The sequence below is a fragment of the Gekko japonicus genome, unplaced genomic scaffold (assembly GCF_001447785.1).
Source record: "Gekko japonicus isolate JY-2015 unplaced genomic scaffold, Gekko_japonicus_V1.1 scaffold440, whole genome shotgun sequence".
Taxonomy (NCBI): domain Eukaryota; kingdom Metazoa; phylum Chordata; class Lepidosauria; order Squamata; family Gekkonidae; genus Gekko; species Gekko japonicus.
In genome coordinates this window covers 1,034,031-1,047,147 of record NW_015177018.1, presented here as the reverse complement: position 1 = coordinate 1,047,147, position 13,117 = coordinate 1,034,031, and the positions used below count along the sequence as shown (strand labels likewise).

Here is a 13,117-nt window from a genome sequence, read left to right as displayed (position 1 = left end):
TTGGGTAGTGAAGGGTGGGGTATAAATCCAATCTCCTCCTCCTCCATCATTTTGCTCCCGATCTTCCTAACGCTCAGACGGTGCAGGCTAGATGTCAAAGGCCAAGGGCCAGGACTGTAGCTGTTATTATGATGCTAATGTAGTGATGGCTCCTAATTATAGGCCTGGTGGAAGAGTTCCGTCTTCCAGGCCCTGTGGAATTGTAAAAGATCCCGCAGGGCCCTGATCTCCTCCGGGAGCTCATTCCACCAGGATGGAGCTGCTACTGAAAAGGCCCTGGCCCTGGTAGTTGCAAGCCTGGCATCTTTTGGGCCCAGGAGGGTCAGTCGGTTTTGTAACCCTGACCGTAGTGCTCTCTGGGGTAAATATGGGGAAAGGCGGTCCCTGAGGTATGTCGGACCCTGGCTATAAAGGGCTTTAAAGGTAAGAACCAGTACCTTGAAGCGAATTCGGTATGCTGTTGGCAGCTAGTACAGTGACTTTAGCACAGGCTGGATGTGTTCCCACCTGAGACCCATCAGAAGCTTCCAAATTTGCGACAAGGGCCAGCCCCATGTAGAGAGCGTTACAATAGAATTATAAGCAAATCATTTTTTCCTCTAGCAGATTGCATGCCTTACTTGGATATATTAGCAATGTATTCTTTGACTTCATAACACTCTCTCTGCTCCTTTAGTGCTATACTAACCTTTCAGCTGCAGTGGCTCAAGTGGTTAAGACGCTGAACTTCAGGCTGTGGAAGGTCAGTAGTTCAGCAGTTCGAGACCCGGGTGCCGCAAGACGGGGTGAGCTCCTGTCTCTAGTTCCAGCTCCTGCCAACCTAGCAGTTCGAAAGCAAGAAATTGCAAGTAGATAAATAGGTACCACTTTGGTAGGAAGGTAACAGCGTTCCGTGTGCCTTGGTGTTTAGTCATGCCGGCCACATGACCACGGAAACGTCTTCGGACAGCGCTGGCTCTTCGGCTTTGAAATGGAGATGAGCACCGCAACCCTAGAGTCGGACTCAACTGGCTTTCGAGCAAGGGAACCTTTACCTTTACCTTTAACCTTTCTAAATTTAAAATTAAGAAATTTGTTAAAAGGAAATTCTCAATGTACAGCGTTGTAGAGACGGGAGTAAGGTATGGTTGGAAGATGCTCTTATCCTAGGCCTTGCCATCTTCCTTCTCCCCCTGCCAGTGGAGAACCTAAGCCTTTCAGACCTATACTACTTTTACACGGTTGTCCTCTTAATTGTCTAGAAGCTTCTTACAGCTGTATTCCATGTGTCAGAACTTTAACATAAAGACATTAACTTCATTGGAATTTATTCTTGAGTAAGTATGGATAGGATAAGCAATTGTAGTCTGCTTTTTGGTCTCACAGCATTATCATGTGTGTGGACAATTGTACTGCTGGTGTGGAGGAGTCTTCTTCCAACACCTGGAAATTCACCCGTCTGTAGAAATTACCTACACACAGGGCATGTGTGTTTAATGGTTGCTCTCTAAAAATAGGTGTCTGATGGCACTTTAAGTTAACTATCTGGTCAGCATAAAAATCAGAGGTATTGAGACATTTTGTATTTATATCAATAGATCTGGAGTGAGAACATAAGAGTGATATTAGCACATAAGAGAGTTTGATATTGGCTCCTAAGTTTTGCAGGTAGAGTCCTAAGAGCTGCACCAGATTTGTCTTGGTCTCTTTGCTGATGTAATGGTGGTAATGAAGGTTTGCCCATATAAGCAGAATACGGCACAACTGCAGTTTGTTCAGTTGGGTCTGGGCTGAGTTCCAGGTTGTATCTATGGGGTCAGGTAGACTATCTGTTGTGTTCTCTGTACCGGGGCAGACAGTTCAGTAAAGACACAAGCATTTTTGTCTGTGTTTCCTCATTGGGAGATGTGGTTGACATAGCAGGTAGGATAGTTTTGAGTTGTTAATGGGTCCTCAGACTCTGGCTGGCTTTGGTAGTAGGCCATTATTTGTAGTCATTATTAACTCCCTCCTTCCTGACAAAGTAAACTTCAATTCATGAAAGCATATACTCGGGAAAGCTTTTTTGGTCTTCAAGGAGCTATTGAACTTGAATCTTATTCTATTAATGCAGACTAACATGGCTACTCTGCCCCCTTTCCTAATTCTGTCTCCTAACTCAGTGTAGCATTGATGAGATTATAGCTATGTGCTAAACATATATTGAGAAAAAAATTGCCACCTCTCCAGACACCTGCTCTAGATGGCATACTTGCTTGATAGACTTGTATTTCTTCCCTTGCTATGAGCATAATGGCATGAGATGCCAGACCTGTACTGGATGTCTTGTATTCTTCTACCATAAGTCTGGGATTGTTTGTATTACAAATCAGCAGAATCCACTACTTGTCACTAAAACTGTTTGTTAAATTTATCAAACGTCAAAACAGGAGAAACAAATTTCATGGCACAGTTTCTTTTATGCTTTGGATATATAAACACTTATTAACATTATAGCGTTCCTCCTCCTATTCCTTTTGTCTGCTGATTTCAAGAACCATGTCACTTTTCTCCTGTTGGGTTTGCGCACACATACTGAGCGGTTATAAATATTTTAAACACAAAAGAGCCAAAGGGTGGCTTTTATTATTTTTATTTTATTAAAACGTTGTATGCTGCCTTTGCAGCTCAAGGGGGCTTAATTTATTCCACAAACATAAAATAAATCATTCATAAAACACTCCACAGAAAAAAAAACCTTTGCCTGCAGCTCACGTCCCACTAAATGCTGTCAAACATTACAGCCCTGCAGTGCTATTTAAAAGCCTCCAAAAGAGGATGCCCCCTCAGTACTTCAGAAGCCCTTTTCCAAAAACGAGACAAACAAAAAAAAAAACCCTGGAAGGCTCTGTTGAAAAGAAATGGGATCTAGATCATGCCAGACAACCAACCCTGGGTAATGGGAGTCTACAGGATGCTGACTAGCAGAGTGTAATCCTAAGTTCTCTCGTCCATAGGTAGTTCACGGTCACTTGTGATATCTCTATTTCTGCTTCAAACCACTGCTTGTAATTGTCATGTTTCCTGTACTTGTTATTGACTGGCCGCTCTCCTTGCACGTAGATCGCATGGCTTGCTGGCCAGTCGGGTAGTAGCAAGTGTCAAAATAGGCAGATCGAGATGGGTACCCATGTTAGTCAGTCTGCAGCAGTAGAAAAGAGCAAGAGCCCAGTAGCACCTTAAAGACTAACAACATTTGTGGCAGGGGATGAGCTTTCATGAGTCACTACTCACTTCTTCAGATACTGAAGAAATGTGCAGTGGCTCACGAGAGCTTATACCCTGCAACAAATGTTGTTAGTCTTTAAAGTGCTACTGGAGTTTTGCTCTTTTCTAGTAAAACAGAGAGAGTCTTTTTTTTTTTTGTAAAGCAATACATTTTACTGCAATCAACCACCTTTAGCCTTAAATCACTTTGAAAATTGAGTTTGTGGCTAATATGTCTTCAACTGTGTTACATTCTCCATTAACCTTAACGTGGGAAGTTTTTAGAGGGTCCATTTTCTTGGAGAGCCTGCAAGAGATTTGTATTGCATAAAGCTTGCTCATACATAACAAGTTGGGCAGTAGGAGCACTGGATGAAGCACACAGGAAGGCAGCGCTGGATCCAAACAAGCCTCTGTGTTGCATCCCCAGAACTGAAAATATCTCTGTCTGCTGGGTAGACTGTAAGAACAGTATCGATCTAGTTTTCCTTGAAGCCACATTCCGCCAGCTTGGGCTAAATGTACCAACAATGGTTGACTATCCAAGCAAGCTGAGGTCTGTTGTACTTGATTGCTAGGTCAAATGACACTAACAAGCAACTACCATATTATGCCAGAATCCAGAGAGAGTACTGTCTCTTGATTTGCCTTATAATAACAGCTGCCGCCAGAGTTGCTTGTGTATCATATTTATGTGCAAAGAATACAGGGTTTTGATAATAACGGCGAAGAGCAGTGTGTCTAGTGAGTATGTACAATGACATGACACTAAATGTATCCTGTACCACTGCTTTTATCAGGTTTGTCAAGGTATTACATGAACAGCTAATAAATGTCAGTCCTGTTCAGTATGTGTTCCATCTGCTGTTGAATTTTTCACTGCTTATCTCATTCATATTCAACTTGTAACTTGATAATTCTGTCCTTGGAGAATTCACTATTTTATAGTAGAAAGCATGCTTTTGCAGAAGGAAGAGACAACTCGGCAGTTAGGTGTGTAAACTCACTTAATTGAGGCTCTACATAGTGCCAGTTTGCCTGCAAATTGGAGGCACTAGTATATTTGGGAGCACTGTTAATATACTCTAAAATACCAAGTTGTCATTATGACTTTGACCTTCGAAGAATGTTTACTGTAACAGTCTAAGCCTGTATTGGAAATGAACACCTGTTCGTTCACCACAGGTGACCAACTATCTCCTTTCAGGGTTAGGTTGGAAACCTTATTTTGTAAAATGGAAGATTAATTGGCTCTTTCAGGCTGTTGATCAACCAGTTGCCTAATGGAAGTTATATGGGTTGGTGGGCTAATGAAATTGTTTTATTTTCTAGTAGTTTTGGACTCTTAAGTTTGAAGGGTATGTTTAACTTTTACAGTTGAAGTGTGCTTGTGATTAAAAGCCAAAGTAAACTGTCCTTCAGAAGAACTGCCACCTTAGTCACAACAACTTCGCTGTCAAAGTCTCATTTGTGAATACAGACACACACGCATGCCTACATCAGTATGCAATTTATTGTGGCTAGAGTACACTTGTGACTGGATTGCTAAAAGAATCTAAATGGAAGACTTGACTAGCCTTGCTTGGCGCATCCATGTTTGTGGCGCAAAACTTCCCTATCATCATCATCATCCCAATATCTGGGCAACCTGTAATTGTAAATGACATATCAATTATATTCATCACTGCCTAGCTTTGCTAAATTTAAATCTCACTAGGTTTGCCATTTGTGTGGGACTTCAGTTTTTCTGTGGGACTTAAGGAAAATGCATCATGGAAAGTATTTCTATTTGTTGCGTTATTTGCTCCATGTTTACAAAGCTACTTGTTTTTAAATATTTCCTTAACATACAATGAACTAGTTTGCTAGTACAGCACTGATTTTAACTGAGTTACTACCAAGTCTTTTATTAACAGTATTAACAGATTAGTCTAGCAGAAAGAGGCAACGGTTGGTAGGTACCTTAGAAGGCTTTGTGAAGGTGAATGTCTTATATAAAGTAGTCCATGGATTCAGTCTCTAAATTAGAATGACTTAACTCTTCTTTTCCACCTGTCTCTGTTTCCATCCCCAATTGGCTTAGCATTTATTTTTTCCCTGTGAGGAGGTGGTTCTTTTATACATGGGTGGTATGATTGCACTAAAATAGGGTTAAGGTTGGATACAAAGTAACTAGCTCATGCTACATTTAAATCAGGCTCCTAAAAAATATCTTAATTCTTGCAAGAAAAACATGTTAAATGAATTTGAAAAGATTAGATTGGAATTGCCTGAAATTCTATTAAGCCACACTGCATGGACGTGCTGGGAATATAAATACAATTACTGTAAATTTGTACAAACTGATTTGTTGCATTATCTTGCTAATCTAACATATGGTACTTTTTGTGTCCATATTGCAGACGGCAACTCCAAACTAACATGGCAGTCAGACTGTGTGATGTGGCTTCTCTGCTTAGAAGTGGTTCGTGGGCAGCAGAGCCTTGGACCGGGGTCTGTGGGATTTTTCTTAAATTCTGTAGGCTATTTTTAACATGTTACAATGGTGCTGAGGCCATACCAAACACTTTAAATCATACTTGGAATAATTTGATACATATTTTCTAAGTTTTGGGTAGGAATTAGGCTGTGTCCCTGGTCTTGGGCAGGGCAACTTCTAAACTTCTAATATACATAAGATTTCCTTGAATGCCACCTGCCTTCTTCTTGATTGTAACTTGAATTATCTGTTTATTTTAGTATAATGAAAAAAATAGTATTGTATTAAAGCTGTTTTGGTATGGTCTGAATGCTGTATAAGTCGCTTTTGAAAGTAATTTATATTGTGTATTTTTTTGGTTACTGATTGAAATAATAGAATTTTCACTCATTGACTTGCTTGGCTGGAAAGAGTAAAATTCTGGACAGATGCAAATCAGGTTTCTCATCAGGTGAACAGTTTTCTCATAAATCTTGTAATGAGGATCTAATTCGTTAAAAGTGTAGGATGCTAATGTCTTATGCAGAAGCAAATGGTTCTGTGTCAGTGGCATTGTGATTTATCACAGCACTACTGCACCTGTACATGCAAACATTATCTATTTTCACATTTATGAGGCAAGAATAAAATGCTGCAACCAACCAGTTCCCCTTTTTAAATCGTGCTGATTAGTCAGTCAATCAACATGTCACAGTTAGACACTTCTAGGAAGCTTCAGTCTGAAGATACTGTTGCTGCCCATCACTCTTCCAGAAATGGGAATGTCTGACTAGAAATCGGTTTAAATTGTTCTTAGTTGATTTTTGCGTAGCCAGCTAGGTTTTGTGGGAGTTCAGAAGTTAACCTGTAAGCATATATTAGTGAATAATAAATATTTCTTTATCAGTAGTCATGTGAATTTGTTGAGATTTCCTCACTTTTCTGGAACCCGGTCATTTTTCTGGGTGATCCATAATCCCCCCTCTTCCTTTCCTTAAATATATCTATAAACTAACAGAAATGCCAGTATTGAGATAGCTTTTTTCAGGATACTAGCAGGTTAACTATTGTCAAAATCCTGAATACTGGATTTATTGTGAATAGAGTCTGCAAAAGAAATAATTTGCCACCTTCCCCTTTTTACAGTTCTGAGGGCTGAAGTTGGGCCTGTAGGGACTGTTTTGCTGCTGTAATTCCTGTTATTCAATCTTGCATAAGCTCTTGCATGAATGAAGCAAAGGCTTTTACATGATGCCATGGCAGGTGGGACTTCTTACCTTCTCCATCCTTTTGTATTGCCTTCTGCCATATTCCATGATGGGCCCAAGACCCTTGGGAACAGCTTTTCAGGGGACTATGTAAAGAAGACAGGAGAAGCTCTGCTGCTCTTTTGGCAGTATAAAACAAGCTCATTGAGAACCTGTCAATTGCTGCCTTTTGTCCTTTAGTGAATTTGGGGTAGCATAATTTTATCAGCACAACATAATTGTGTGTTAAGCTATTCATTGGGGTTAGAGTTATGTTCTGTCTTGGCAGGTTCAATAAAATGTAGATTCTCAGGCTTGGAAATCTTACTGGAAACTGACCAAGTACCTAATCTCAAAACAGAACATTTAGGCTTTGTGTAGAAGAGTTACTAACGGCTGCATTGTAGCAGTCCACCTGAAATTGAAACCAACCTTTTGCATGTAGGGTAGAACAAGTTTTAATCCTCTGTTCGAGATGAACAATCCTTGTTTTGTTGACAGATTTATGGACTAGCTCAGTTTAACTGGATGTGCACATCTGCTTGTACTACTCTAGGGGCATTGGAAGGAGCAGCAGAGGTCCAAATTGTCGCATTCTAATTGGTGGTAAATCTTTTCATGTCATCAAAGCTCCAGAAATGTAGGGCAAAAGTAGACTTGCCAGCATTTCTAGGTTTAAAGCTTGTCAATTGCAAAGGCTTTTGGAACAGGAAAATTACTTGCTGGTAGTAAGTTCAGTGTATTAAACCCTCTTCCTACTGGAAAAGTAACCAAAACAGTACATTGTTTATAATAATGCCTTCCCGTGAACTCTACTGTGTGCCATTGTTCACCTTTTTTTTTAATAATTGTGGAAGCTTCCCAGATGTGACTCTTGTACTTGCTCACTGCTGAGGCTATTCCTGAATTCATTATATCCACAGCTAAATTTTTAAAGTAGTTACTGAAATAATTTAGCAATGGGTTAGGGAAAAAAATGTTTCTAATTCCTTGATATTGAGCTCTTGAGACTTTTTTATAGTCCAGATGTAGAGAGTCTTTTAGTAAAGTCTTTTGTGTTGCTTTAAAACTTTGGGGGTGTGAGGGGAGGAAAGGAAAACTGTTTTGTTGTAGAGCCATTATTGCAGCCCTAACAATTGGCCACTCTTTGCATAGTGACGAAGATTTAAGTTCTCAGCTAGAATCGTTAATAGATTCTGAAATATGAATTCTGACAGTTCCCATTTTCTCTGTTTTTAGCAGGTAATTGCTGCCATGGAAACACAACTGTCTAATGGACCAACTTGCAATAACACAACCAATGGTCCTACTACCATAAACAACAACTGCTCATCACCAGTTGATTCTGGAAACACAGAGGACAGCAAAACCAATTTAATAGTCAACTATCTTCCTCAGAACATGACACAAGAAGAGCTGAAAAGTCTTTTTGGGAGCATTGGGGAGATAGAATCCTGCAAACTTGTAAGAGACAAAATAACAGGTATGTAAGCAAACAGGCCTTAGTGTGTGCATGTAACACAGATGTTACTTTTAAGCAGGGGCCTGAATAGCATTACTTGCTTGTGAATGATAGGAGAAGAGTTTCTGGGAATTGGCTTGAACAAGGGCTTAGCATTTCATCCTGGCTGTCATGTGTTAAATAGAAGATTTAACCAGGCTTTCAAAGAATAACCCGAGTAGCTTTCAAAGGCTTTTGGAAAAAGAGATTTAATTGTAAAGATGACATAACAGTCCACATTGCCTGTGAACAATACTTTTGCTTTCACAAAGGAATCTCAATTACCAGCAGATTTTTAAAGCTGCTTTTTCTTAACATTGTTTTTTCTTATGGCTTGAGAGGTGAACCAAAAATAGGGCTTGAAAATATGAAGCTGTCCTTAGTCTCTGATGGAGCTCTTTGTACTATCCCCAGCTGTGATTGAGTGGATTGAAAATGTAGATATTAGTATTTAGGGGGATTGCCCAGTCTGTCTGCACAACCTTTGTATCTACTTGATTACATATATGCTTCCTGTGTGTAACTCTGCCATATGAGAAATAAATGTCCTTAGTCTTGGTTGGTACTGTCTTTCTATCCACATTAAAGCTGCTGAGTGAAAGGATGGGGGGGGGGCTATCTATAGAAAACCATAATTAACCCAGTTGGCTCTATTAATACTCTAGAAAGGAGTCCCAATTCAAAAAGCTGATGTTGTTATGAAAGTAACTTAGATATGGGTAGATATGGGTAGGTGGCAATCATATAGGCAAAAATAGAACTGTTGTGTGACTAAATAAAATTTAAGTAGAATTTATACTGTTCATAGGCATGTGTCTGATGACTATAAATAGTAGGCTGGTACTAAGAAGAGGTTTCCGTGGTCAGCTCTTTAAGTTCAGCTGGCTTCTAAACTCTCTGCAGTATTCACATGAACTGTGTAACATGCAAGGCAGGAGCTCAGACTTTGGTCCCAAGCTCTGCAACATAACCTTCAAAAAATTCATGTTGCTGGTTGGATTCTTCCTGTGGATTGCAAGTTGTGCCTCTGTCACCTGTCATTTACAGCATATTGCTGCCTAGGTAGAGAGTAAATTCCGTTGTCCCACATCTCTTCTGTTATCTGAGCCAAAGAGAGGAACTTTCTCTCTCTCTCCCCCCTGCCTCTGTCTCCTGACTTTTGTTTTAGCTTCCGTATTTTGTATTCGTGGCAGCTTCCCAGGTTAGCATCTCATCTTGTTCTCTCCTTGTTCCCATTCATCACCCTGTTCAGAAGTTGGCTGTCATATTGACACTCAAGTGTTGGCAACTCCCTGTGTTTTCTGTTCTAAAAAGCATTAAGGAATCTTAAACATTGTAAACCTAATGCTTTGGAAGGGTTGCCTTAATGGCTGCAAGTCAGCTTGAATAATTAGCAATTAGCAGCTTCTCTGCCTTGGAGATTTTTATGTGTGATTTAGCTTAATGCTCCTTGTGGCAAGGAATAGATAGCACGTATGCCTTGCTGATTCTTTATTCTTCCTGTCCCTCAACCGCCCTGTCCTCTGCATAGCTGATATTGCGGCTTTGATCTGGCTGTTCAGGAGCCTCTCTCATTTAATATGTAATAAGTACAGAATTGTGGTACTTTTGGATCTCCAGAATTCCCTGATCATTGCAGAATAGGAGTTAAATTCCCAGACTAGGACCTGGGAAAACAGGTTCAAATCCCCAATCTGCCCTGGAGTGCCAGTCACACTGCCTTTCAGCCTAGTCTACTCTCAGGGAGGTTGCAATAATAAAATTGAGGAGGGGAGACTAATGTATGCAGCTCTTAGCTCCTTGGAAGAAGGTTGCGATAAATAAGTAACAAATAGTAGAAGGGTTCTGGTGCATCTTACCTTCATAGGTGCCCCCCCCCATAAAAACAAAGTGGCAGATCTTTACTAGGAGCTGTGCGACAGGGGGGGGGGGCATGGCATGGACAGCAAACATCCTGAACACATGAAGCTGCCTTATGCTGAATTAGATCCTCGGTTCATCGAGATCAGTGTTGTCTACTCAGACTAGCAGTGGCTCCCTAGGGTCTCAGGTAGAGATCTTTCTGTTGTTAGCTGCCCCAAGCCCCATTCTGGGGGAGGGCTGGGATTAAAAAAAAATCTGATTAAACAAATTTCACATCAGCCTACTACCTGACACTTTCTTATCTGGAGATGCTAGGGATTGAACCTGGGACCTTCTGCATGCAAGGCAGTTGTTCTCACACTGAGCCATCATCCCTCAGACTTAATGTGCTGTGGTGTTTAAATGAGCTGTGGTGGCAAGTGAGATATGGAATATCCCTGGTTACATCTTGTCTCGTTGACCTACTACATAGCTTTCTATGGCTCTCTCATCTTCAGTGTGCTCCCTCCCCCCAATCTGCAAGTGTAACAGCTGGTTGTAAGGACTATTGAGAACATATGTGGAGTGTATTCAGAACTTCCAATGTGCTTGTGAGGCAAAGCACACACAGACACCCAGTTACTGTGAATGGTTATGGCTGGTTCCATCATGCAGGTTTTACTGATTGATCTTGCAGCCTACATAGTGCTTATCTTCAAGGCCAGAGCTGAAGATGTGGTAATTAGCTTCTCATAAGAACCTGTGGCCCACAGGATGGAAGGAGGAGAATCAGGAGTGATGAGGTAATTTTCTAGAGGGTTCTAGCAAGAATGTGTTCTGATTGTCATTATCACCTGACGCAGCTTGGCCAAAAAACTATAATTGAGCTAAGGGCCTAGAGAAAGAAGCTAGCTTGGATTCTGATGGACTGAAGGCCTGGACTATAATGTGCTTATATTGCAGTAGAGAGCAGCGTAGAGAACTCATGAGCTACAGCCTTTGACTCTTGGACTCAAGGTTTGTGCCATCTATTGCAAGTCTTGATTGTTTTCTTGTTTTTCTGCTCTATGGCTTTAGGGCATTGTGTTGCCAGTAGCATGGATCTTTGTTTTGATAGAGATTAAATACAACTTCATAATATTTTTATAAAATAAAGGTTTAGTTTTTTGTATACAACAGCCCTGGGGACCCATGAGGTTCAGCTTTGGATTCCCTGATACGTGCTGTTCAAGTGTTAAGTATTACAGGCTACCTTGGACAATAAAACTGGCATGCATTGAGTATGTCAGTATTACTGGGAAGAAAAATAACTTGTACAAAAGCCACTGGTAGCTTGACTAATAGCTTGGGTGGATTAAGAGAAATCTCTAAACTGCTCAGTCTGTAAATTGCAGTTTACTGAAGGCCTGGACTATAATGTGCTTATACTGCAGTAGAGAGCAACATAGAGAACACATGAGCTATAGCCTTTGACTCTTGGACTCAGGCAGTTTGAACCCAGGTCTCTGTTAGAATCCATTTGTTCAGAGAAGAAGAAGAGATTGGATTTATACCCTGCCCTTCACTACCCAAAGGTGTCTCAGAGCGGCTTACAAACTCCTTTCCCTTCCCCTCCCCACAACAGACACCCTGTGATGTAGGTGGGGCTGAGAGAGCTCTGGCAGAAACTGCGCTTTTTCAAGAACAGCTCTTATCAGAGCTACAGCTTGCCCAAGGCCATCCAGCCAGGTGCAAGCGGAGGAGTGGGGAATCAAACCCGGTTGTCCCAGATTAGAGTCTGCGCACTTAACCCCTACACCAAACTGGCTCAGAGGACCACACTAGATACTTGTGGAAGAAAAAAAAGTCAAGAGGGAATGGGCACTTCGGTTAATATTCATCTGCTGCCTTCCTTGCAGTGTCTTGAGCTAAGCACTTGTTTCCCTGACTCCCTTCCTGGAAGATAAATTACATAGGGCAGGGCCCAGATCTAATCCTGCTGGGCTACTAACCAAAGGTGTAAAATTTCCAGAAATGTTGAAGCCATGGAAATGGTGGGAAAACTGAAATATGTACAGTACTTTTCCTAACCAAACCAAAAACTTATTTTATTTGGTTCATTTATGCCCCACATTTCACCACAATGGGGATCCAAAGCACCTTATATCGTTCCCCACTCCATTTTGTCCTTGCAGCCATTTGCGGGAGGTTAAGCTGAGTGTGTGTGACTGGCCCAAGGTCACCCAAGAAGCTTCCATGGCAGAGTGGAGCTCCAAACCTGGGTCTCCCAGATCCTGATCCAACACTCTAACCATTACAGAACACTCTCATATTTTTGCTATTTTAATAGCATAAAATGCTTTGAGTTGGATCCAGACGACGTTTTCCAGTAGCCGAACTGAACTTTTCTGCCTCTGCCTTTCCACTGATTTCATTGAAAATGATACTCCTGGGGAGATAGACAGGAGACCCTGAGGGGAGTGGCGTGACCAGGGTGGGGGTCAGCAGTGGGAAAGATGAACTGAAAATTGCCAACTTAGTCTGGATCCAACTCATGATGTATAACCTGGCGAGACAGATTTTATACTGTGTGATATGTTTATGTAATTGAAAAGTTTTATAGCTTTTATTTTAGGCACTGTGATGGGGAAACTGGCATGTATATAGGGAGAAAGTAGGGATTTAAATCCTTCCCTTTTGTTCCATTTTCCAACTTGTTAGCCGCCCTGAGCCCATTGGGGAGGGCGGGATACAAATATGAAAAATAAATAAATAAAATATTCCCCACCCGTGATCGCTACTTGTTTCTCTTCTGGGAAGAAGAAGAAGAAGAAGAGATTGGATTTATACCCCGCCCTTCACTTG

The 13,117-nt window shown here is 41.1% G+C and overlaps 1 protein-coding gene across 3 annotated transcripts in view; it reads left to right on the top strand.

Moving 5' to 3' along the window:
• The first annotated feature begins 5,660 nt into the window (after positions 1 to 5,660).
• ELAVL2 (ELAV like neuron-specific RNA binding protein 2) overlaps positions 5,661 to 13,117 on the top strand; it is an 87,434-nt gene continuing 79,977 nt past the window's right edge. For 2 of the 3 annotated variants that reach the window (XM_015427744.1, XM_015427743.1), the window contains exons 1-2: positions 5,669 to 5,718; positions 8,170 to 8,413. In XM_015427744.1, coding sequence (XP_015283230.1) covers positions 8,185 to 8,413 — 229 coding nt within the window. In that variant the 5' untranslated portion in view covers positions 5,669 to 5,718; positions 8,170 to 8,184. Of the gene's footprint in view, positions 5,719 to 8,169; positions 8,414 to 13,117 lie in introns of all 3 variants that reach the window. The other variant, XM_015427746.1, reaches the window with a different exon arrangement.